The sequence below is a fragment of the Lissotriton helveticus genome, chromosome 1_1, assembly GCF_964261635.1.
Source record: "Lissotriton helveticus chromosome 1_1, aLisHel1.1, whole genome shotgun sequence".
NCBI lineage: Eukaryota > Metazoa > Chordata > Amphibia > Caudata > Salamandridae > Lissotriton > Lissotriton helveticus.
In genome coordinates, this window is record NC_136057.1 from 655,062,294 (window position 1) to 655,089,922 (window position 27,629).

Here is a 27,629-nt window from a genome sequence, read left to right on the forward strand (position 1 = left end):
TCCCCCATGTTGCTTGGCTAGGGGTGTTTCAGGAATACCAAGTCAGCCATTGGAGATGAATATGGTGGCGTGTGTCCTAGATGGTGTTGTGGTGACGCTTGTTCCTGTCCTCGGGGCCCCCCAGCATGAGTAGGCTCCCCCCCTTCCACTCTTCTTACTTTGTGCTCTGGAATGACCTTCCTGCCTTTGTGGCATTCCACTCTCCTTCTTCTTTAAAAGTTTTTTTTTCTTTCTGGGTATTACCAGTGCTTGTTTCTCTGGGCAGAGCGATACAAAAGGGGATGATGGATGGAGCGCTTGAGCAAATCAAACACTCACCCCCAGTCAACTGATCTGGGTTTAATCCATCACCATTCTTTAGCTCACTCCGCCACTCCAGTTCAGACATGGCCATATGCAAATCAGTCTGACCCTGTGCCTCATGGGAACAGTCCAGCCGGAACTGCCAAAGCCATGTCTTCCCTGGACCAGAAACAAGCATCCTGGGACCGGTTTCTGGCATTTCAGCCGTCATCAGCCAGGCTAGCTTGAATCCAGTGCCAAAGTGAGCAAGGGACTCACGTCTGAGCATACCCTGCCAACTTAGGGCGAACAAAGCGATACAAAAGGGGATGATGGACGGAGCGCTTGAGCAAATCAAACACTCACCCCCAGTCAACTGATCTGGGTTTAATCCATCACCATTCTTTAGCTCACTCCACCACCCCAGTTCAGACATGGCCATATGCAAATCAGTCTGACCCTGTGTCTCTTGGGAACAGTCCATCTGATACTGCCAAAGCCATGTGTTCCCTGGACCGGAAACAAGCATCCTGGCACCTATTTCTCTGGGCAGCACAGGGTGGCCAGTGCTCTATCACACATTTGCTGTGAGGCAGCCATATGGAGTGGTGCACCATCAGCGTTGGTGTCCACCGTAGTTGTAGGGATCAGGATCAGGGGCAGACAGGCCTCTCGGCAACAGGGCCTCAGCACGTGGGGTGTTGTGCTTCTTTCCTCCCTGAGCAGGATGCAGGGGGAGCGCGGCCGACTCTCGGGCCTGCAGGTGCCTCGCGTATGAGGCGCGATGTCATCGTGTGCTCCGATTACTCACAGGAGGCAATCTCCAGGGCCTCCAGCTTCCGTGGATGCAGCCGCAGGGCCCAGGCAGAACCACCGCAGGCCTGCAGCGGCATCAGGCGGGAGAGCGACCAGATCGGTTTCGCTGCGCTTCCGCGTACAGGAGGCAGGTGCGCTCCGGGGCAGCGCGGTGCACGAGCGAGGGTTGGGCCCCCTTCGCTCGTCACCAATGTGGTGCGTGGGTGTTGGGACCACTATCGGCCCCCAAACTGGTGCGTGGGCTAGCGCGGGGGTAGGAGCGTGCAGCAGGCAGTGAATCAGCCCACACCAGACTCTCTGTCGGAAGTGACGTGCTCATTTATTGATTCCCCGCAGGCCACGCTTGGCCTGCGGATGTAGGGATACGTGTGGTGCCCCAGACAGTAAGCGCATTGATGAACTCTGACTTTTCCTAGCTCCCCTCGGCATTGCCGGAAAAGAGGGAATTATGAATGGGGAAAGCAGCCCAACCACATGCAACTAAGAAGCAGGCTACCAATAACATTCGACGGCAACTCCATTCTAAATATGCTCGTGGAATATATCTGAAATTAAGAACAATACCAAAAACCCAGATGTGATTGAATGCCTCAGGCAGTTCTAATTGATATAGTTGCAAGAGACACGGGCTAAAAACTCGGTGACCTTGCTGGGGGTACATGGAAATTTGGAAGATCGTCACAAGACTTAGCAGCAAGGGTCTTGCAAAAGAGGGTCTGGCACTATATCTCTCACTGCAACTAATAGAGCTGGCTTCAGGCAGTCAAAATAGAGGGCTGGGCGCACAAGGTGAAACATACATTAATATTATTGAATGTCTATATTAAACTAGATCGGGCATCAAAGCTGGCAGCAGTCCCTATTTTGGAAAAAACAATTATGAACTTGACTTACACTACGAGCCTTCACACATGCTTGTGCTGTCTTGAGAGGGGAACAACCCGTACAACGCAACTTTTACAATGCACTACCATTACAACAAAACTTTTACAACGCAACATCCATTACAACGCATGTTTTTACAACGCAACCATTACAATGCATGACACTACAACGCACACCACTACAACGCATGTCATTACACCGCAGTCATTACATTGCATACCATTACAACACATAGCATTACAACACATAGTACCCCTACACTATCCAACACTTACCCTACTGTTGCACCCCCTGGAGTTAGAATAGTAATTTTTACCCCTACACTATCCAACACTTACCCTACTGTTGCACCCCCTGGAGTTAGAATAGTAATTTTTACCCCTACACTATCCACCACTTACCCTACTGTTGCACCCCCCGGAGTTAGAATAGTAATTATTACCCCTACACTATCCAATACTTACCTTACATTCAAAGTAATGTTATGCGTTGTAATAGTATGCGTTGTAAAGGTAGTATGCGATGTAATGGAATGCGTTGTAAAGGTAGTTTTAAAAAATTCGTTGTAAATGCATGCGTTATAATGGAATGCGTTGTAATGGATGTTGCGTTGTAAAAAATGTGTTGTAAAGGTAGGCGTTGTAAAAGTATGCGTTGTAACGTCATACATCCTCTTGAGACTATCGTCTACAGGGTCGCATACTTACCAGGGTTGTGCCTCGCGTTTGAAAATGCTATACATGGTCTACATCATTATATTTTCTACTTGGAAATACATATCGCAATACTTACAGGGATTCAGTACAAGACCACAGCAGCATATAGTTCCCTAAACGGAACTCGTGACTCATTAATGTGTCATTTGACATACCCAGTTGTTTATTTTGTCAGACCATCTGATACAACGCATTAACTTTGTAGACATTGAATCACGGAATTGAACGTACTGCATGGATAGATCCATATTGGACTATATTTCGTTAATATTCCCATCTTGCCATGTAAAAGTCTGAGCACAGACGAAACACGTGTCGGTTAAATCGTGTGCTGGGAATTTTTAAGAAACTAATAAAGAGACAAGGAATTATCAACTGATGACGTTTTGGACTATTTGAATGATTTACACTTTAAGTTTCTCATTGTATTATCCTCATGTGCATAGTAACAAATTAGACTTTAGGTTGGATTTAACACTTGTCCAACAATGTTTTTGGATTTGTACACATGGTATAGGTGTGCTGTAATTGCTTCTATATTTGTGTATTGATATGAATGTTATTTTGTAATGTGCTGATAGCACCTCTAGGTAGTAGGTGTTTGAAGCTACCTTAGCACCCTGTTGCAAATATAGCAACATTAATGATTGTTAGTTAAAGATACGTTTACCTTATTGATGTGCGGTTAATTCCCTCATAGGGAACACTACTACCTATCAGCCTTTATTCATGAACTTGAAATCAGTCCATGATGCACATAATCTTTGGGGACTTCAATGCCAATCTACTAACTCCTATCGACTATGAAGACAATCTCCAGGCACAAAATGAAATATGGAACATTCCACGACAGACAATGCCTCCATTCAGACATAGTGACCTCCAGGGCACACGGCTAGCCTCAATCCTTACAGCATCTACTATGGATTCTTAATAGGAGATTCACAGGGGACATACCCACAGCCTGGGCATACACCTCAAAAAGGTATTTCACCTTCATAGATTACAGGGCAGTCTCATTGGCTTTTTTGAATACACCATCGATTTTAAAATCAAAGAGCGTTAGGAAACTGACCATAATCCACAGAAAATAGCAGTAACTCCCAACCTGCTGCTTACGCTTCAGCCAAAACCTGTGGCCTTAAGTAGGAAAATTTGAAGCAGCTGCACGGACGAGCACAAAAGCAGGAACAGACTGCATGACTTTATGAGATGAACATTCTATCAACTTTGTCTCGCTCAGCTTTACCCTTCTTTAGGAAAGATTATTTTGTGATTTTAATGTTTTAATTGTGTTCCTGCTTGTATGATTTGTATGCACAAATCGAATAAAAGCTTTGAACTGAACTGAACATTCTATCACAATGGTCGACGCCATCAGCGACTGGGAGCAGTACTGCAGGATTATGATAACAAGGCATGCTAAAAAGAAAATCTCCCCCGCCGCAGTCAGAGCTGTCGACTCAGGAGTTGGGGATCTGGGTTCAAGTTTCGGCGTCGGCGACCCATCCTGTGATTCGGGCAAATTATTTAATCTCCCTGTTCCCACGGACAGCGTGGATACCCTCACGGGTGATACGCTGTGCTATATAACTATACAAACAAACAAACATATTATTAAACAGAAGACCAGCCTGTGGATTAAAAAATATCATCTCGGTAACCAGGGCATTAAATCGGTAATACCCCCTGTTGAAACACAATCAGCTGATTGTGTTTTAACAATACAAAGTCAAGAAAATACCAACAATGCAATACCAACAATACAAAGTCAAGAAATTGCGCAAAGAATACAAAACGGCAATATTGTTGGTCAAGAAACAGCACTCAGCCATATTCTGGGCAACGACCCTCCATTAATACAACTCCAGAGACTCTAAAGCATTCCGGATAATAATCCACGGGCTAAACAATTACAACACTGCATTTTTTGGAGCTAATATAAGTGAGGAGGTATGGTCCCAAAACCTGCGAAAATATTATTCTACACGGTAAGAAGAAGAGCCATTGACTACCACAGTCATAGGGACCTATCAAGACTGCAGCAGCCTCCTGACCCAGAACCTTTCAGCAAGACAGCCTGACTTGCAAGGCCTCTATGGGGATGAGACTGAGTGAGAAGGGCTGCCACTTGAGAGAAACGGGAATAGTTATGGCAATATCTGAGATGACCAATACCTGGAGTGAGCCAGCACACCTATTTCAAAGGAATGAATTAAATAAGTGAACTAATAATTAAACAAATGTACTCAAATTATGCATGCATCCACGTTAGTGGGGGATGCAGCCCTAATCCCTCTCAATACTCATAGAACAAAAGGAGGCTATGGACAACCACAACCTACGTGGAACACAGCTAAGGACAAAAATGTCTCAAGAAATTACACAAACAATTATATGCTCAAATATACTCTATTAAAGAAACTTAGTCAGTAATGCATTTCATCAGTGCAATTAATGAATTTGTACAGTTGATTTCAGCAAAATCAGAATACTGTATTTTAAGAAATGTAGGTTTTCATCATTTTAACAAAAAAGCGCAATAATTGAATTTAACTTCACATATATACAGTGAGTTACAAATGGCAGTCCCTGTCTACAATACATTAACAAAGACAATCCTCATGCATTTCAGGTTCAGTCTGAACCCTTCTTCAGGGGATAAATATCATCACAAAATAACTGTGTAGGGTTTGGTATGTCCTCCTCGGGAATCTACAACACAACAATTATAAGTGTATCACACATTATGTCTTAACCATTCAGGTGTGTGTTTTAAAACAATGCATTAGGTGGATAGGATTTGCACTCAAGAGTGAAACAAAAGAAAAAGAAGGTGGATAAGCAGACGGGCGTGTGAGCATGCTGTCCTCTGTGTGGCAAAAATGCACATGTGCTGAGATCCAGTAACACAAACAAAATGATGCACCTGTTTCCAAACACTGTCGTGCACTACAGAACCTTAGTACCATACCTAAAAAAAACATGTGACTCCCCAATATTCAATAGAGTGTCAACAATAGACTTTTATCCTTCATGATGACGAGGAGTTTGGAGTGTCACTATAAGACAAATGCCACTATTTATTCTAATAGGCCCCAGGGGAAATATAATCAATACGATAAATTGCAGAGTCAAAATGAGTCCACTGCAACCAGCATGGTCAAAACCAACCTTCCCGTTACGCAGATCCGTTCAGTCTGATATTCAACAGCACAGCGTTTCACTAAAATACATTACACAATGAAGTTAACTGCGGGAAATCCCAGAGCGATACGATAGAATATAACAGCAATAAACAGCTATAAAAGATCTTACCAGACTCCTAGTGGTGCCGACGATGTAAAGCAGCAATGTTGGCATGATCACCTCCTCCTTGGTGGTCTGCCATGCTGTGGCCACCACGGAGGCCTGACTGCTGCCAAAGACCCCTGTAACCAGCACCTATGACAACCGGTACTTCTGATCCAGGTACATTCTGATCCAGGTACATTCTGACTGCCTGCTGTACTGGAGTCCTAATGACCTTCATCCCTCTGGCGAAGCCAGGCTATGGCCTTCCAAGAGACTGTGGTTATCCGAAACTCCTTGGCAGAGTCCTCCTTCCAGTGACCTTGACAGTAGATGAGTGGGCAGTCCTCCTGTTAGATCTGGGGGTCTCTAGTTGGCAGAGGTAGGTACCAATGTCCAAATAGGGACCCTTGCATCTAGTCAGGGTAAGGGGGATATATTCTTTAGATAACCCCTTGGTAGATTGGCACGAGCAGACAGACTTATCAGAGGGAATGTGTAAAGTATTTGTACCAACACTCGCAGTAACACAGGGAAAACACCCCAAATGGACTCCACACCAGTTTAGAAAAATACATTATCTTTATCTAAACTACACAAGACCAAAACGCCAAAAATCAAACATACACAGCTCAAGAATATGATTTTAAAAGAGTTCTAGGGTTTGCGTCAAAATAATCCACAGTTGCGTCATGTTTAGCCCAAACTACCTGTAGATGCGACAAAAGTTCCAAATGGAAGCTGCAGCATTGAAAAACAAGCGATGCGTCACTCCTGAGGAGGCGATGCGACAGCCCCGCTGGACGCAGCGGGTGTGTTGCGACAAATCCGGTCTGTATGGGTGGGAGGTGATACCTTGTATGGATTCCGGTGCGCAGGTTCGGTAGGAAGCGTCTCGCACGGACACCATGCGACGATCTTCGGGACGGCGACGATGTCAGGTGCGGTGGCGATGCGCGGCGCAGCATCGATCTTCTCCTCTCGTGGCCCCTCGATGCGATGGCTCTGCGACGATGTTCGCAGCGACGTGATGCGGTCCGCAAGCAAGCGGTGCACCCAGCGACGACAGATTCTGCGACAATACTCACAGCAACAGGAATCTTCCCGCACTGGGGTGATGTGCTCCTCAAGCAAACGATGCGTCGGTTCTTGCAGCAGGCGCTGCAACGATCTTCGCGGCAATGGGAATTTTCCCGCACAGTCGATGATGCGCTCCGCAAGCGAGCGATGCGTGAAAATTGCAGATCTTCTTCTTTTCTTTTTGTCCAGCTCCCCAAACAGCAGGCACAACTTCCAGAGGCCCCACAATTGGATCATACACTCTAGGAAGGGCAGAACTCATACAGCAGAGTTCAGGGGGAAGCTGGGGGTGAAGTCCTTTTGTTCCGGGGACTTCTGAGGAAAATGATATTTTGCCTGACCAAATATGTCCACTACATATACCCTATGTTACATGTCATGTGCATGTCACCCATGCATATTTCCCGTAGTGGCCTGAATCACTAGGCCTCTGCAAACATGTCCTGCAAGTCAAGTCATCAAGTCTCCCAAACGTTAAGCTAAAATGAAGGCCCATGTATTTGCATTTTGCATTGTGCTCTTTTAAATAAATATTGTACTGGTTGAGCCTGAAACCACTTTCTGAATTAATGTTTTCATGACTCTTGGCATACTGAGCTGCAGTCACGTCAGCAAGAAGTCTGCCAAGACAGTATTATGAATAACAGTTATCCGTCTGCTGTACAGAGTGGCATCCCTGCCCGGTGAGGAAAAGTAAACAGAACCCGTCCGATAGCCATTCTGTCTCCATTTAAATGAATTACAGTGCTTGCACCCATAGAAAGCTCATGCAATGAACGAATAAATATGCCCTCTCTGTCTTTTAGTGACGAACAACCTTTTCTTCAGATAATACATCCCCTGACTCTAGATATCAGTTGTACTAGATGTGCTGGTCGCCTTGACATAAGAGATCTCTCTGCTAGGTTGAAAGTCAGCCTCCTCCCAGTTACACGTCAATTGCACGTCATGCTCAAATTGCACAATTAGGGCACAGTTCGAGCTGGTCATGCCAACTCCTCCTCTAAGTACCCACCCACCTATGACACCTACCTATCACCTCGCTATGACTCATCAAAGTACACACCCTCATGTACACCCACATGTTCTTATCTCATTTTCTGTCATGCGCCTGCTCCTATGTACAAGGAGTAAAAAGTATATAATATAATGTTTTGTTATTAAATGTTAGAAGTTCCCTTCCTGAACCTCTGTGGTGATGGAACTGATTCTCCCTTTGACTCGAGTTATTGGAATAAAGCCCATTTTAACTCAGATACCACGGACTCTGCTTCTCACTTGATGCATGATACTTTGTTAATGCCTAGAAATTCTGCCAGGGTAATTATTTATTTACCACATAATTTGGCGCCCTTACAGGGACATATCCCTTTCCCCACTCGCCGGAGTTGTCGGTCTAGTCTTTGCCCCCTTCTACAGCCGTGACGGACTTCAAAGCGCTCCAGCAGGACTTCCTGCCACTCCCTCAGGCCCACGGAGGAGGACGGACTGCGACCAGGCATCCATGTGAGGCGGTGAGGAACGCGGGTCGTCTCAACCAGAGGCCCAGCCCGTGAGAGAGCAAGGTCCGAGGTCTCCAGAGGTCCACCTGTTCCAAGGCGCAAGCGTAGTCAAGTCAAGTTTCCGAGGCCTTCTAGTTTCAAGTTCTGCTTTCCCGGTGAGTACCACTATGGGAAATGTATCAAGTTTCAAGACGGGCTCATTTTAAATGGGAACGGTCAAGACGGGCCCACGGTAAAACGTGGGAACGGTCAAGACGGGTCCACGGTTAAACGTGAGCCCGGTAAAGACGTGTCTCAATTTTTGGGACCGGTATGGTTGTACTGTATTTTCAGTGCACAAACTGTTTTTCAAGTACATGTTTAACTCTCTGTATCAGTTTAGGTTGTATCTGTATCTGTTTCAGTGTTTAAATTGTTTAGTGTGAATGATTGTTGATTGTTACAGTCTATTTTTGTGTATTGTGTTTCCATTGTGTTGATTTCAACATGCCACTGTTTTCAAAGTTACGTCAGATAGGGACCAGAAAGGGTATACTAGAATAGACAGTTAATATCCGGCCTAGAGACACACGTGGTCATTTTATGTATAATAAGCATGGGCTAAACGCCATTTGGAGAAAGAAGTCAAGACCCTCTCAGAAAGATGCCATTGAGTTATGGCGCAAGGAGTCACATAGGAGAACAGAGAAAGAATTCAATAAAGCAGAGAGAACTAAACAAGCCAAGAAATGCCGTTGTTAACTGGTATTTATCCCGTTCTGTCAGAAAAACTAGCTAAAGTGACCACCTCAGAAAGACCCAGTAGGTAGAGAACGCCACCACCTGTACCCTTTAGAGTATGTAGAATTAAAGCCGACAGCATCTGAAGCGTTCATTTCCTTGTATCTAGACAAGTCCCTTCTGGACTGCGAAAGTGCCTTGTGAGTAACTAGTTGGTTTATTTGTGAATAGCGCCTTGTGATTAAGACTTGTGAGTAGTATGTTGAATTTTCCTAAGTATAGCTCCTTGTAAATATGCCTTGTGAATAGCGTGTCATTTTTGTGACTTGTTGAGTTTCTTGTAAATATGGCTTGTGAATAGCGCCATGTAGTTATGGCTTGTGCAGAGCATGTTATCATCAGGTCCCTAGCCATTACGTTAGTCAGGAGAGAGCTGGATCTCTTTCAAGTGCTTAGAGAAAATGTTTTGAAGATGTGCGTATGTGTTATGTGATAACGTGGAGAGATGAGTTCATGACTTTCCCATGTACTGCAGTCATTGGGGAATGATTGTGCTTCAGCTGCCAAAGAGTTAATATCTTGTACTGAGTAGGCAGTATTTGTTTTAACATACTGATCAACAAGGTGTTGAGGGATTTTGGCGTTTTTGGTGTTTGCGGGGGGGGGGCGTGTTTTTGAGCGGAAATTCGTACCCGTTCCAGTGGAGGGATTTAGTTGCTTTTTGGTGAGGATTTAGGAAATAGCTTGGACTACTGTGATGCCAAATTTGAAAAGGATCTGAGCTGTGGAAGTGGTGAAAAAAGCATGTTTTGTGTGGAGGTGCGATTTGCCATGTTATCCAATGGGCGTATTTCTGAAATGTGAGATAAGGGTTTGCACCACGAAGAGTACTTCAATGTTTTCACGGTTGGAAAGAAAATATGAAACAGACCCATCTTAGAATGTGCTTTTAATTAGTGTAATGCAACAGTGTTTTTTGTTTTAATAGGAATGTTTCAACAGAATATTTTTCCCAATGCAAGCTGCCCTTTAGAATAGCGTGTGACAGTTATCCCACTCACTTAGGAAAGTGGCTATTTGTAAATTAATGAACGTGGCCCTTTTTGATAGCTACAATACACTACCATCTTAGTGCATTGCTAAGAGTCCCCTACATTAGTTTGATTTGCATTCATTTAGTTTCAAGGCTCACCTATGTACTTTGACAGGCTGCTGATAGAAAGGTATAATGTTGCACGGTAAAAGCAGTGTTCATTAAACAAGACTTGGAAAATAGGTATGGCGTGATGACAGGCTGCTTCAATTGATATGTGCAGAGAACAGTCCCCACTAAAATTAGAAAAGATGGCCTTTTGAAAAAGTATGAATCTGGCCCTTTTAATAGGTAGAATAGAAAAGCTTGCACACTTACTTATGAAAATATTGGTTATGCAATGCAGAATTAAGGAGTTCGACATGTTATTTTCAAAAAAGTAAAATATGGTGTGTTTACATGCCATGATTGTTTTGTTCTGTTTATTGTTTCCCTTGCAGCTAGTAGCAGTACAGAATTATTTAAAATGCTAGCATGTCACTCAGTTACAGAAAAATAAATGTCTTTATTAATTTACTCTTTAACACGTTTTAAAGTTTGCTTCAGTTAAGTTAGAGAACGTGGGTTAAGCTCTCTGTCCTGGGAACAGTTATGTTTTGAATAACTTAGAAAGTGTTTTTCAACCTTGAGACACAGTCCGTCCGAGATGGCCTGGTTCCCAGTATATGATGATGTTTATGTAAAGGGAGGGCTTTTTCTCTCTTGGAGTGCCTGTCTTGTTGATATTGGCCATCCTCCAATTCCTTTCCGCGGACGATTATTGGCTGTTCTCCAGCTAAGTCAGGCTTCCTTCGCGCACAGAATAAAAATACTTGACGAGCCACGGAGACAATGTTTATGTAAAGGGGGGCCAAGTTGCTCCTCTGAAACGGTCAACACTAAAAGCTTCATTGACTTCGGATAAAGTCATGCTTGCAAATGGATAGTTATTCCCCCAGTAGTGTAAACAGAATAATTGGCAGGAGTCTTGCTCTTGCAATGAGTTCTGCATCTGGCAGTCATTCAATTGTAGATCTCAGTGTAGCCCGGCTTGGAGTTGATTCAAAGCTCCGAGCGCGAACATAATTCTAGAGGGAGGGGCTGTTTCTCAAAGGAGTGAGGAGTATCGAGGCTTCTAGGCCTTCTGTCTATGACAAGAATAATTTGGTTTTATTCAAATACATTTAGAGAACATATTGTAGGTAGTATGGTCATACTGTTACCAAGATCTAGAGTAGGATTTTTTTTTTTTTGTAAACTGCAGAGCTTTTGAATTGAAAATTCATTTTTCTTTATTTATTTATTTCTATGTCATTTATTTTTGCTAGATTGATGACAGTGAGCCCTAGCATTTACAGTCAGACACTAAAGGAACGGCTGGACAGTGTTTACATGCCTACCAACACAGCACTGATACAGTACATAAACGACATTCTAATTACAGCAAGATCAGAACCAGACTGTGGCATTGCATCTCTGACAGTCTTGCACTTTCTGTGTAAAGCAAGTGGTGTACAACACTTGCTTTCCAAAGGAGGGTACACCAGGTATACAGCTAACATAACCATTTATTGGCCTTACTTCTTACTGTAGGCAATGGATTCCCCAGTATGCATATCTAGCCAAACCACTCAAACAGTTAACTACACAGGAGGCAGCCATTTTGACTGTCCTCCCTGGACATAAGAACATACCTTAGCTTTATGTCAAATGCCATGTTACAGTAAAAGTTTTATTTAATTATTTACACAGGACATTATTTCAACCACACATAGAGGTCAGACGTTGTAACATTCTGAATCCTGCGACATTTTTTCCCTCAAGTACAGTAAATGCACCGCCACATGACTGTGTGGAGGTTGTGAATATAGTGACAAAACCAAGACAAGACCTGTTAAGTCATAGAGACACAGAAAATAGACACCCTGTCTGCACAAGCATCAGAGCTCATTGCTCTGACACAAGCCTGCATAAGAGTAAGCACTTGAAAGTAAACATTTATACTGACTCACAATACGCTTTTGACGTTGTTCATGATTTCGGGGTTCTGAGGAGGAAGAGAGAGGTTTCTTGAGACCTCCCATGGGACCAAGATTCAGCACGGCCAGCTTATTCAGGCCCTGTTAGAGGCCATACATTTACCTAAAGCCATTTCTATCCTGAAATATAAAGCTCATACCAAAGTTACAGACACCATTACCCAGGGTAATGACCTGGCAGACCGAACAGCTCAGACAGCCCAGACACCAACAGACACGACAAGGACAGAGGTACCATTACTGACAACATGTATGACAGTCAGGGACCCTACTCAAGATGTACTCGACATACAGACACATGCCACCACAGATGAGATAAAAAAATGGACTGAACAAGGAGGGGTCCAGATTAACCAAGGTTAGATGACTAGGGGAAAAGGTACATTGTTTTCTTCTCAGCACATAGTCCCGCACACTTAGGAGAGAAGGCAATGATAGACAGCTTACAGAACATTTGGTTTAACAAGCAGCGAACATGTATGATCTATTACCAGTTCAATCCAGGTAAAGGCATTCCGGTGGAACAAGGCGGATTTCATCCTCCTGACCACCCTTTTGAAGTTCTCCAGATGGATTATATGCAAATGGACAGATGTAGAGGTTTAACAAGTATGTCCTAGTAGTTGTGTGTGCACTGTCTAGATGGACAGAAGCATATCCAGTTCCAGATTATACTGCTGTTACAACAGCCAGACAATTAGTGCGCAGTGCTTCCCCAGCTATGAATCACCTCATGTGATCTACCTCATGTCATCTATTCTGATAACGATCAGCCATTCTCCTCTGAATTAATGAAACAAGTGTCCCTTCTGTTAGGTTATACATGGAAATTCCATTGTGTCAGACACCCAGAAGCCGCAGGCCTTGTAGAAAGACATAATCAGACAATTAAGACAAAAGTTGCTAAGATCTGTACAGAAAAAGGCGTGGATTGGATGGTGGCCTTGCCGGTTGCCCTCTTTTACATGCGTATGGTAGCTCATTCCAGAACAGGCCTATCTCCATATGAAGTGGTTTTTGTTAGACCGCCAAATATGTGGGGTACGCCTATGCCAAAGAAAATAACTGATGTTGACAGTAACATGCTGACAGATTACCTGGCTTCCTTGATTTCTGCACTACTCTCTTGTTGTTCACAGGTTGCTGCCGCCTTCCCTGACAACACCCAGGTCAAGGAACATGCCATAGCACCAGAGGATTCTATACTTGTGTCCGGATTTTTGATCATTCAAGTCCCCTTGAGCCACGTTGGAAGACGCCGAAGTTGGTGGAAGGACGTAAAGGCCAAACTCACCTTCATCACTATTTGGAACTTTGGAACTTTGGAACTTTTATAAAGAACACTGACCTTTGCTAGAAAATACCCCTCAGCAAGAGTATAAGTTTAGAGTAAGATCTAGTAAGTCAGACGTAGTTTAATTGTTTAAGCCCACCCGGTGGTGAATCGGTTAGACTCGATTCTGACATGTATAAGATCACATATGAGAATAGCAAGAAGAGAGATAAGAAGGAAAAGTACTGCAAGATAATACGCAGTAGATGTATAGTTACTTTGATCATCCTTTTTATTCTGTGCATTGTTATAATTGGTGTTAGTTTATTGCTACATGTTTTCTTTCCCATTTCCTCACATATGCACTCTTCCAGTAACAGTACCATAGAGCATACATTTAGTGACCTGCCTCCCCATGAATTGTCATATCGACTTGCACTACGTAACAATACATTTATTCGAATGTTACACCATTCTCATCAGACCAGCAATGCGACCGATTGCTGGGTATGTGGCCAAATGCCACCTTATCAAGAAACGAAGGGAGTTCTGCCATTCTACCCTTTACCGTTCTCACACAATGGTTCGTGTGCAGCATGGTTTGCTCTAATGACATCAATAGATAGAAGGTACATAGCTTATCCAGGTGGCTGGATATATGGAAACCTGAATAAAGTAATGAATGAAGCATGCTTTCCAGACAAAGACGGATTCCCCCAAAGAAAGGGAACCGATTTAGAGAATGATGAGTACGAACAGGGAAATGCATCTGTTAATTTTATAATGTTAAACGTTCAGCCCAAGCAAAACACAGGTCCACCGTTTATATCAGTCCTGCCAGCTAAAGGTGATTTATGTGTTAGTAAGAAAGGCTCAGTACATATGGGACATAGCGAGTGTAACACTGTAGTAGAGTTTGATGATAACGGACTTTCTTCTTTCAAAACATCACGCCATACCTATTTCATTTGCGGTCAGACAGCCTACGTACATCTGCCCTTAGACTGAGGTGGGACTTGTTATATAGCATTCTTATTGCCACCCGTTTTTCTAGCCCCATCAAATTATCATAGAGATTCACGACTAGAACATGTTAGACAAAAGAGAGAGACAGATTCTGCAGGGATCGATCAGACTGAAACAGCTTGGGAGCAATATACAGATTTCAACAGAGGATTCTTTTTCTTCATAGGTCCCGTCCAAAACAGTAAACTGATACGCAGGTTAACAAGGACTCTTGAAACAGTTGTAAATGTAACTGCATCTGCCCTGGCGAACTTGACCCAGGAACAGTCTGCTATTAGACTTGTCGTTCTTCAAAACCGCCTCGTTCTAGACGTCATCTTGGCGGATAGGGGCGGAGCTTGTAGAGTCATCCGATCTAGTTGTTGCATTTTCATCCCAGATAATGCACCATCTGTGTACGAAGCAATAACAAGGCTCCACAAGATTGCTCATGCCATACATCAAGATCCAGGCACATGGACTTGGTCCAGTTGGTTCTGGGGTGTAATATCTGCATGGGGATGGAAAGTTATGTCCTTCCTAGGAATGGCCCTACTTATGGTATTTGGTTGCTGTCTCTGTCTGCAGTGTGGTCCGGCGATTTGCGGCCTGTGTGCCACTGCCTGTGTTCCCCATCCACGTAAACAAAGAGTTAAAGATGAACAAATGATTCTGTATGATGAACTATACGGTCTCATGAATATAGATGTATCCTAAAGGGTTATGTAGGGGACAAGGAGGGAATGAGGAAAATGATATTTTGCCTGACCAAATATGTCCACTACATATACCCTATGTTACATGTCATGTGCATGTCACCCATGCATATTTCCCGTAGTGGCCTGAATCACTAGGCCTCTGCAAACATGTCCTGCAAGTCAAGTCATCAAGTCTCCCAAACGTTAAGCTAAAATGAAGGCCCATGTATTTGCATTTTGCATTGTGCTCTTTTAAATAAATATCGTACTGGTTGAGCCTGAAACCACTTTCTGAATTAATGTTTTCATGACTCTTGGCATACTGAGCTGCAGTCACGTCAGCAAGAAGTCTGCCAAGACAGTATTATGAATAACAGTTATCCGTCTGCTGTACAGAGTGGCATCCCTGCCCGGTGAGGAAAAGTAAACAGAACCCGTCCGATAGCCATTCTGTCTCCATTGAAGTGAATTACAGTGCTTGCACCCATAGAAAGCTCATGCAATGAACGAATAAATATGCCCTCTCTGTCTTTTAGTGACGAACAACCTTTTCTTCAGATAATACATCCCCTGACTCTAGATATCAGTTGTACTAGATGTGCTGGTCGCCTTGACATAAGAGATCTCTCTGCTAGGTTGAAAGTCAGCCTCCTCCCAGTTACACGTCAATTGCACGTCATGCTCAAATTGCACAATTAGGGCACAGTTCGAGCTGGTCATGCCAACTCCTCCTCTAAGTACCCACCCACCTATGACACCTACCTATCACCTCGCTATGACTCATCAAAGTACACACCCTCATGTACACCCACATGTTCTTATCTCATTTTCTGTCTTGCGCCTGCTCCTATGTACAAGGAGTAAAAAGTATATAATATAATGTTTTGTTATTAAATGTTAGAAGTTCCCTTCCTGAACCTCTGTGGTGATGGAACTGATTCTCCCTTTGACTCGAGTTATTGGAATAAAGCCCATTTTAACTCAGATACCACGGACTCTGCTTCTCACTTGATGCATGATACTTTGTTAATGCCTAGAAATTCTGCCAGGGTAATTATTTATTTACCACACTTCTTAACAGGAGTCCAGGTCTTCTCAGGCCCTTGGAGATCTCTTCAAGCAAGGGGACAAAGCAACAGTAAAGTCCTTCCCCTCTCCTTGGCAACAAAGCAACTGCAGGTCAGCCTTACAGCAGGTCAGTCCTTCTTCTTCAGTCTTCCAGACTTCTCCTTGGCAGATGTTCCTTCTTGATTCCAGGATGATCTAATTTTCTGTAGTTTGGGTAGCCCTTTTTATACGTCTTTCCTTTGTTCTCCAGAGGCAGAGAGGCATTGGCTTAGTCAAAACCAGTTCAGGTCAGTTCCTGAGTACTTTATTTTTCTCACTTCTCCCTTCCTTTCAGAGAGAGGGGCAGGGTCGTCAGCCGCCCAGCAGGAGGTGGAGCCAGCATTGTGGAAGTCAGGCACAGCCCTATTCGGGCCCAGGTGCTATCCCCTCCCACCACTCAAGAAGCAGATGCAGCTATTCAGCCTAGGGCTGACTCATCCAGCCTCCTGGGGGCTCCCCAGCCCCTGTCACTCACAAACCAGACAGTCAATTCACAAACAAGCCAAGATACACAGAAAGGTCAGAGAAGAGAACAACCACTTTCTAAAAGTGCTGTTCTCAAACACAGGATTTAAAAAAACATCCTTCCTAAAAGATGTGTTATTAAATTCTGAGTTCAGGGATACCAGACTTTAATTTTCTATCTTGCTCCTATGTGAAGATATGCAGTTAAAATTATAAATCGCATTCCCCATTATAGCCTATGGGCAAGATAGCCCTCTCAATAGTGAAAAACGAAAATGGCTGTAATTCACTACCAGCAGGTCACACACACCAGTACATGCTCTACCTTTCACACCATCTTAGGACTACTTGTGTGGGTGGCACAACCAGTGCTGCAGGCCACTAGTAGCATTTGAATCACCTGCCCTGGCACACTTAGTGCACTTTACTAGAGAATTCCTGGTAACACAAACATGCCAATCATTGATAACCAATTACAATAACAATTTCTACAGAGAGCATTTGCACTTTAGCACTGATCAGCAGTGATAAAGTGCCCAGAGTCCTATTGCCAACAACCAAAAGGTCAGGAAAAATAAAGGAGGAAAAGTTTGTGGATAACCCTGCAAAAAGGGCCATTTCCAACACCTCCTCTACTAAGAATACACACCATCCTCCAGTAACAGTGACTGCAACTGCTGGGTTGGTGGTGTTACGGATCTATTTGCTTTCAGTGACCTGCTGCCGGCGACCACAATGGTAACCGTGTCAGTGGCTGACTGAACTCTGTTACACCTATACATTTCCAGTGCAGTCTCCGTAGATAGCAATGGTAAATATTTGACGATATCGACCACTTAGATACTGAAAGTACTGCATACCTCGAACTGCACTGCAATTATTTCGATCACCACAAGTATACAAAGTATTTATCCGAATATTGAAACCGCATAAGAAATATTTCCAATTTGAGGTGTTGCTTCTCAAAAAATATATCAAGAATCTTGGTATTTTTACACAATATTGGTCTTGGATTTATTCTTGAGTGTGTGTTTCATTTATTGCCTATATGAGCACGACGAATGCTTAACACTGTCCTCTGATAAGCCTAACTTCTTGCCCACACTACCACAAAAAGAGAGGTGGTGAAGCGGTGTGCTCCCAACCCCCTTCATTTTGAAAAGACTCCCTTTAGTCATTGAGCTGAGTTTTTGGTGATGCACTTGCGTGCCAATGAGAGGTACTGAGACCTGAGAGGACTGTGGCAGGCTTCTCAAGCAACCCCTACTTAAATTTGTTTTTATCTCTACTGATGATGGGTGATATCCTGAAACATGTGTCTAGAGATTTACAGCACTAATGTGTACTAACTTTGGTGAAATACCCCAGTAAATATTCAAGTAAGTTTTTACCTTGAACTGCCAGGATAGCTTGACTCCAGTGGCATGGAGAGCACGGGACCCACGTCTGGACTTACCCATCCCACTAGGGGTGACAAATGCAAAAAGAACAATTGATGCACAGAATGCAGAACAATAACATACATTCACCCCAGTACAGGGATCTGGGGCTAAATCTATACTTTTTTTGCTCACTATGCCTTTTCAGTTTGGACCCAGCCATATGCAAATCAGTCTTGACTTGCGCCCATTGGGAACAGTCCCGCCCGAACTGCCAGGCCAGGTCCTCCCTGGAATGGAAACAAGCATCCTAGGACCGGTTTTGGCCTTTCAGCCCTCATCTGCCAGGATAGCTGGACTCCAGTGGCATGGAGAGCACGGGACCCATGTCTGGGCATACCCGGCCCACTTGGGTGACAAATGCAAAAAGAACAATTAATGCACAGAATGCAGAACAATGTCATACGTTCACCCCAGTACAAAGATCTGGGCCTATATCCATCGTTTATTTGCTCACCATGCCTTTCCAGTACCGGCAAAGCTCCTTGAAGCCCTCAACCATGCACTGACACTTTATAACCTCCTGCTCGACTAAGCCCATGAACATTCTTGACGCATTTTAATTCCTAAGAAATGCACCTGATGTGTTTTTAAAATATAATTTCACCTTTCTCATACATCCAATGTTTAAGGAATTCCTGTTTTTCCTATTAGAACTTCTTAAATTAAAACGAATAAGCAATTATATCCCATTTAATCATTGATATTTTTACAGAACTATCATTTTCATCACTCTTTCTCTTATGTTTTGGTGTAGTGATTTCAATTAACTATGCACTTTGATATTACATTTGAATTTGTACTTTGGCATAAAGCACAATGGAGTGGAGTGGTATAGGTTATTGTAGCATAGAGGAGAGTGGGACAGAATGATGTGGGGTAGAGTGAAGTGGGGGAGAGTGAAGTGGGGTTGAGTGGAGTGGTGTATAGTAGTATGGCTTAGAGTAAAGTGGGGTAGAGTAGAGTGGCAGAGAGTGAAATGGGGTAGCATAGAGGGCGTGTACAGTAGAGTGGCATATGGTACAGTGCTGTAGAGTGCAGTTGCATAGAGTGTTGCAGAGTAGAGTACAGTAGAGTAGAGTGGTGCAGAGCAGAGTAGAGTGGCATAGATTGGAGTACAGTGAGTTTAAGTGGCATAGAGTAGAGTGGTGTAGAGGACAGTGGTGTGTATGGCAGTGGCATAGAGTAGAGTGGGATACAGTAGAATGGTGTAGAGTGAAGTGGGGGTAGAGTGATGTAGCAGAGCAAAGAGTATTATAGAGTAGAGTGGCATTGAGTGGAGAAGTGGAGAGTGCAGTGGTGCAAAGTAGAGTACCATGGGGTAGAGTGCAGTGTTGTCGGTTGGAGTACAGTAGAGTGGACTACAGTCATGTACACCGGAGTGGCGTATAATGCCTTAGAGTGGAGGGGAGTGCAGTGGTATAGAGTAGAGTGCAGCAGAGTAGAGCAGAGTGGCTTAGAATGCAGTGGCTTAGAGTGCTGTGGCATACAATAGAGTGGTTCAGAGTAGCATGGAGTGCATATAATGCAGTGGTGTAGAGTACAGTGGTATGAGTACAGTGGCATTCAGTGATGTAGAGTGGCATACAGTGGAGTAGAGTAGAGTGGTGTGGATTGGAGTAGAGTAGCTTAGAGTAACATAGAGAAGAGTGGTGTACAGTGAAGTAGTGTAGAATAGAGTGGCATAAAGAGGTGGTGTAGAGTACAGTAGTATAGAGTAAAATGGCATAGAGTAGAGTGGTGTGCATGAAGTGTAGTATAATGAAGTAGGGTAGAGTGAAGTGGGATAGAGTAGAGTGGCGTAGAGTGGAGTGTCGTAGAGTACAGCGGCATAGAGTGAAGTGACATGGAGTGGTGTAGAGTGGTGTAGAGGGGAGTGGAGGACAGTGGCTTGGAGTGGCGTAAACTACAGTGGTGCAGAAAAGAGTGGCATACATAGAGTGGTGTACATTAGGGAGGCATACAGTAGAGTGGAACATAATGAAATGGGGTATAGTGAAGTGGGGAACATTGAAGGCATGTACGGTAGAGTAGCATACAGTACCATACAGACGAGGGTCGTAGAGTACAGTTGTGCAGAGTAGAGTGCAGTGACATAGAGTGCAGTGGAGTAGAGTGGAGTAGAGTAGAGTTCAGTAGAGTGCAGTGGTGTAGAGTTGCACAGAATGGAGTGGATTATAGTGATTTGGAGTGGTGTGCATATAGTGCCATAGAGTACAGAGGTGTGTAGTAGAGTGAAGTAGGGTAGAGTAGAGTGGCATAAAGTATAGTGGCATTCAGTATAGTGGCGTAGAGTGAAGTTGGGTAGAGTAAAGTAGGGTAAAATGAAGTGAGGTACAGTGAAGTAGGGTGGCATAGAGTACAGTGGTGTAGAGAACAGAGAAGCTGAGTAGAGGACAGTGGCATAGAGGGTAGTAGTGTATAGGTGTTGGAGTAGAGTTCAGTGGAGTAGAGTTATGATGAATGGACTTGATTACAGTGGGTTGGAGTGGCGTACAGTACAGAGTTGAGTGGTGTACAGTAGGGTGGCATAGATTAGAGTGCCATAGAGTATAGAGTGGCAATCAATAGAGTGGTGTAGAGATAAGTGGGGTAGAGTGAAGTGGGAAAGAGTGAAGTGGGAAAGAATGAAGTGGGAAAGAGTGAAGTACGGTTGAGTACATTTGTGTGGCGTGGCATACAGTACAGTCGCATAGGGTGAATGGGGGTAGAGTAGAGTACAGTGGCATAGAGTAGTGCAGTGAGTGGAGTAGAGGCATAGAATGGTATGGAGTGCAGTGGTTTGGAGTGGGGTAGAGTACAGTAGAATAGAGTAGAGTGGCCTTGAGTAAAGTGGTGTACAGTAGTGTGCCGTAGAGTGGCATAGAGTGAAGTGGGGTACATTAACGTGGGGTAAAGTGAAGTGGGGTAGAATTGAGTGGAAAAAGTGGAGTAGTGTACAGTAGAGTGTCTTAGAGTACATTTGTGCAGAGTGTAAGGCAGTGGAATTAGAGTGGAGTAGTTTGAAGTTTGAAGTTTATTTTATTATGCTTGATTAATTAAAACCATTGCATACAAAGGATAACATTTCTTGTGTTAAAAATTGTTATATAAAAAAAGGTTTTACGTCATATTAAAATAACACAAATTGTTAAAACATTCTGTACATTAGCCTTGCGCATTACTAATATTATTTTGAATTTAGCTATTCTTGTTGCATTCCAGTCAGTTCATGTAAATATTAGTCTTTTTGCGGCTCTTTCCCGTGTTTTATTCTTTTTGCGGTTATATCAAGGAATTTAATTAGCCGGCAATTTAGCTGAACCAGATCGGGGTTGAAGCACAGTATTAGCGCTTGTCTGCATGTTCTGGCTCCGTACTGTTTGAATGTTGGCTTTAGCAGAGTAACCCTTATATCTTTTAACCTGTTGCAGATGCATATAACATGAATTGCGTCCTCAACACCGCTGCCGCATAAACAACACTGCTGAGCTCCTTCCTTTCTCTCCCAAGGCGGCAGGAATTGTTTAAAGGGGCCGACCCCCAGTCGAAGTCTTAGGAATTTTTCCTCGATATTATTTTTAATCCCATGTTCAGGTAAAACTGGGGTTTTAATTTGTTGTATGTATGCAGGACCATCCAGCCGTGTGATCGTTTTGCTAATGTTTTCTTGTCCTCAATTGCGGATAGTAAACTGGTTAACTTTGTCACCGTTTTTTTGAATGTTGGATGGTTTACCTGAACGTCCCACAGCTCTCTTATACCTAGGTGTTTAATAGATTCCTCAAGGTAAGCGCTTGTTGGTGATTTTTCTGGGCGGCAAAGCTCCGTCCAAAGTTGGTCGTTCAGGCTTCCCTTTTCATCGCCTTTAATTTTGTGCCAACATTTCACAAATGCTCCCATGCGTTCAAGGGACTGTTTTTGGAGCCCAAATTCCAGTCGAATTTGAGCCGGGAAGACCATTTTCAGGAGAAGTGTGGCTCAATGGTTAGAGCGGCAGACCCTGATGCAGAGGTCTGGCCTGGGAACCAGGGTTCAATTCCTGCCTCGGTGGGTCTTGGGCTCAATTTCCTCGGACCTGATAATTATCGCCTCGGTGCCTAATCTAATCATGGGTCCCACTCTGCAACTCTGGGCAATAGCCTGCTTAATCTCCACAACGGCCCCAACAACACTAGGATCCCTGGCTTCACCTTGGGGGTGCCCAGGAATGGACACTTCACAGGGAAAAGCCAGGAAGGGTTCCACAGCGGTATGCGTACAGCGCCTAGAGGCCTCAGGGTATAAGTGCGCTATACAAGTACGAAGTTTACAGGTTTTTTTTACAGTATTGGATTGATTGTAATTGCATTTATATTGTGCTTACTACCCCATATGAGGCGTTGAAGCACTTTTTTGGCGAGTAGCACGCTACTCCAGAACCCATAAAGGATTAGTTGTTAATTAGTAAAGTAAAATATTCAGTAATTTGAGCGGTGGATATGTTAGTCTGTTATTTGGATTGAGGAGAATAGTGGAGGGATAGGAGAGGGAAAAGGTTTGCATCATATAGCACTTGCTACCCCTGATGAGATGTTGAAGCTCTTTTAGGTGAGTAGCATGCTACTCTGGAACCCAAACAGGATAAGTGGGAATTAATATAGGGAAATTGGCAATTGATTTGAGTGGTTGACATATTGATCTGTTATTTGGATTGAAAAGGAATAGTGGATGGATAGGAGAGGGAAGGGTCTAGAATTGTTATTTGTGAGGTTCACAGCAGTAAGAGGGGTTTGGAATGAGTGAAGGTGAGCTGGAGGGGGAAGAGTCAGAGTTAAGGGTTTAGAAAGGCTTGTTTCTGAGATCTTAATAGTAAAAGAGGTATGAGATGATACAAGGAGGGGGTAGAGTAGGGAAGAGTCTAGAAAGGGATATTTTGGAGATTATAGTAGTGGTATGGGTTTTGGGATGTATGAGCAAGTGGAGGTACAGGATTTATTGATTAAGGTATAGGGTGAAAGATAGGGTAGTGCATTCGAAAGAGTAATAAAATGAGGTTTGAGATGTAATGTTATGTTATATAATTGTATAAAGCACAGAGCTGCCCCGGCGAAGGGGTGTCCCAACGCTGATAGCAGATTTTTGGAGGCTAAAAGAAACAGGGCCTATAGCGGAGGGAAGAGGTGCATTTTAATAGCCTCAAGAAATGCCAGGTAAAGATGAGTCAGACTCTTGAGGTAGAGGACATAACATCCGCGGCCAGTGGAGGGAGTTCCGTGGGGCAGAGAGGCGGGGCGGGAGAGGGGTAGACTGGGGGGTACTAAACACCGGAATATGGATAATAGGAGGTAAGTAAACAATTTAATAAATAAAACGTATTTCGTAGCACGCCCTGCATTGCAAAATGCGGTGCAGAGCGCGCTACGAAATTCGTTTTATTTATTAAATTGTTTACTTACCTCCAATTATCCACGTTCCGGTGTTCAGTACCACCCACCCTGCCCCTCCTCCGCACTGCCTCTCCGCCCCACGGAACTCCCTCCATAGGCTGCAGCTGGGACATAATAAGAGAGGTATAGGATGAAAAATAGTGTAGTGCATTGGATATGCTGAATTGGAAGCAAAGTAATTAAAATATAAATACATAAATATTTGGAAGGTATATATATATATATATATGCATAAGGAAGGTAATACATGTAGATTAAAGATGCATTAAATAAACTTAGGCATTTAAGTGTTGTTGTACTTTCCATTAATGTATTTGTTTAAATTGTTTGTAATTCAATAGTGAAGTAATTGTAGACAAATAGTGACAATAAAAATGTACTTATTCATGTAGTCACTTATATACATGTTAAAATGTAACTTAATAGATTTTAACTATAAGTAATATGTACATTTGTTAAGCAGAACTAACAAATAGCTATATTTTTAAAAACATAATAATTATTATATACGTTTATATAAAGCAATACACATATGTAGGTACATATCTATATTCCAATTCCATTTTTATTTAAAAAAAATTTTTTTAATGAGCCGAGCATTAGGTACACAATATACATTTTGCAATCAAAGAAAACAAAGAGAAAAACCTTTTTCAAACATTAAATAGCTTCTTCCTTCCATAACAAGATTTATAAAAGATAAAACCGTAGCAATCAATGACATCATCAGTAGTTTAAAAAAAGACAATGTGCAAAAACCTGCAATAAAGTGCAACTGCAAGAAAAAGTGCAAATATTATAAAGTGCAACAGCCACACAAAGTGCTAATGCTAGTGCTCTTAATTGCAGAATCTGCTACAATTTCAGCCTCAATATCAATATCAATTATTAATCACCCCCCTTTAACTTTTCTAAGTTTCTAAAACACTTACAATTTTTTTCAAATTTCTTAATGGCTCCCACCCGACTTGCGTATGCTTTTTCAAAATTACGAGTCCTTTTCATTTTATTGAACCACTTCAATTGTGAGGGAACATCGCCGGATTTCCAATTTTGCAGGATTAAGGAACGGGCTACTGTAAAAGAGATAAACAAAAATACTTCCTCAGCCTTAGTTAACATCAATATATCTTTGCATATACCAAATAAGGCGGCTCAGCCTCAGGCTGAATTTTCTTCCTGATTGTCAGCTCAATATCTGCAAAAATTGCCTCCCAGAAGGGTTCTAATCGTGGACAAGTAAAAAAAATGTGGTGCCACCCGCCCTGACAATTGGCTTGACATCTAAAACACTTATTTTCAACCTCAGGATATCTTTTCCCCAAGGCCTCCGGAGTCAAATAGGCAAGCCAACGTGATAAAAATGCCATCCTTTTGAAATTGGCCGTGCGTAGGGATTTACTACCTAGATGGCATAGGGTTTCCCAATCATTACATGAGAAAACACATTGCGTCTCCTGGCCTATTTTACCCAGATGACTTTCTACCAATGACATTTGACCCTGGCGGTGTAGCAACCTATACCAGTGTCCTATGCCAATAATTTTATCCCCATAAAGGGCCACCACCAGTTCGTTTGGAGAGTCAAAAAGGCCATTAATATTCCTTAAAAATGAACAGTTTGCAAGTATTCAAAAAAGACAGGTCTCCTAGGGTTGTCAGCCCTTGCCATCACCTCTTGCCAAGAAACCACCCTATTTTGAATAACAAAATGTCTTAGCTCCCTTAGCCCACAATTTTCCCAATTTTTTAGATGGCTTATTCTAAATTGAAGGCCCAGGCTGGAACACTCCCTCAAACTCAGATATTGCATACCCGAGGAGCCGGTCTTTTTAAAAAAGGACTGAAGTCTAAAAAGAATATTCCTTTAAGGTCTTATATCTACTTTTTTGGGGGGAGTTTGGAGGTTTTTAAAAGCACTTGAGATTGAGAACCAATTTCTTGTAACATTTTATCCCAGAGGAAGCTATCTCGAATAAATTTGGATCCCATCAGTCCCACCACTGTAGCCAAAAAAGCAGCCTCATAATATGTTTTTAAATGCGGTAAAGCTAGGCCCCCCTGGGCAATAGATAATTGCCCTACAGACAGCTTGATGTTTTTTCCCCCAAACAGAGGGGCATATTACCAAGGGCATTATTGCCGCATTAGCGGGACTTTTTCCCGCTAATGCGGCGATAATTTTATCGCCCTATTGCCAAGCTGTCGCTAACACCAGTTAGCTACAGCTTGTAGGGGATAGCGGGCATTTAGGGGCCCACTTTTCATGTCAGCGATAATTATTGCTAATGACATGCAAAGTGGGCGTGCCAAGATGTTAGCGACTAAAAACAGTCGCTAACATCTCTAACTCCTATTAACAACTTTTGGAAATATTCGCGCTAAGCGCGAATATCTCCAAAAGTTAGCGCCTGCTAAAAGCAGTTCTTAGCCATGTTATCCAATGGAAGATGGATAACATGGCTAAGAGCATTGTCACGATAATGCATGAATATCCCTGATTTTTCAGCGATATTCATGCATTTCGCAGGATTTTTACCGCTTTTGAGATAAACCTTGATAATATCAAGGTATCTCAGCGGTAAAAATCCTCGGTGCTCGGCGATATTTTTTTCCCGCTAACCAAGCAATAGCGATAATTATCGCTATTGCTTGGTAATATGCCCCAAAGCTTCTAAGCATCCTCTCCATTTCTTTAAAAAAGGACACATTTATTTTGACAGGGACATTGCTAAACAGAAATATAAGCAGCGGTAATATCGACATATTAATCAGTGAAACTCTGCCAACTATCGAGAGAGGGAGTAAAAGCGACTGATCCAAGAGTCTCTTGATTTTATTTTTGATTCTTATATAATTCAGATGATATAACTGATGGTACTGACTAGTTACAAATATCCCGAGATATGTAATTGGATCTTGATTAACCCCCAATTTGCTGAAAATCTCTGAATTCCCTCAATACACTTTCCATATTTTCTGTATTGGGCATCAGATATAAAATAATGTTGTCCGCAAAAAGTTTCAGTTTGGCCATTCGGGGAATAGGGGATTGGATAGCAGCATTGTTTCTGATTTTAATTACTAATGGTTGTATAAAAAAAGTAAAAAGCAGCACGAAAGTGGACAATCCTGTCTAGTCCCCCAGTTTATTTTTATCGATGCTGCTCGTTTTGTGTTGATTAAAACCTGTGCCGAGGCCCCCTGATAAATATTATGTAACATATCGATAACCTGAGCTAGGAAGCAAAATTGACGAAGGCCAAGGGAAAAAAACAGGGTAGTCCAATTAACCAGGTCAAATGCTTTCTCAGCATCTACCATTATAATACATGCCGGGGTTAAGTTGATGTTAAAATAATCCAAAGCTTGTATTAAAAACTTAGCTGCCATAGATCTTCCTGCTATAAAACCTGTCTGGTCTCTATGGATTACTTCTTGGGCAGCAAATAAAAAACGTTCAGCCCATACTTTCATTAAAATCTTATAGTCCGAATTTAAAAGACTGATGGGCCTATAGGAATTTACATCCTCAGGTCTTTTATCTTTTTTAACAAATGACACAATTATTGCATCTTTAAAAATTGCAGGAACCGAACCTCCCTGCTTAATATAATTAAATAGTTTTTTCAAAGGTGTCAGCAATTCATTTAAAAATGTTTCATAAAATTCGATGGGGAAGCCATCCTGTCACATTGCTTTTGCCCCAGCTGTTGCTCTGATAGAAGTCAATATTTCGGCGGAATTTATATCAGATCCCATTTGACTGATCCGGTTGTCCAAAAGTTTAGGAATATCTATATTAGAAAAATATTCCTGGATCAGTTCTTC

At 42.8% G+C, this 27,629-nt stretch overlaps 1 protein-coding gene across 1 annotated transcript in view; it reads left to right on the forward strand.

The window, feature by feature from the left end:
• Positions 1-1,066: 1,066 nt before the first annotated feature.
• The window catches only part of LOC144762614 (uncharacterized), a 47,676-nt gene continuing 21,113 nt past the window's right edge, over positions 1,067-27,629 (forward strand). The window contains exon 1 of the mRNA XM_078647845.1: positions 1,067-1,229. Coding sequence (XP_078503971.1) covers positions 1,067-1,229 — 163 coding nt within the window. The remainder of the gene's footprint in view (positions 1,230-27,629) is intronic.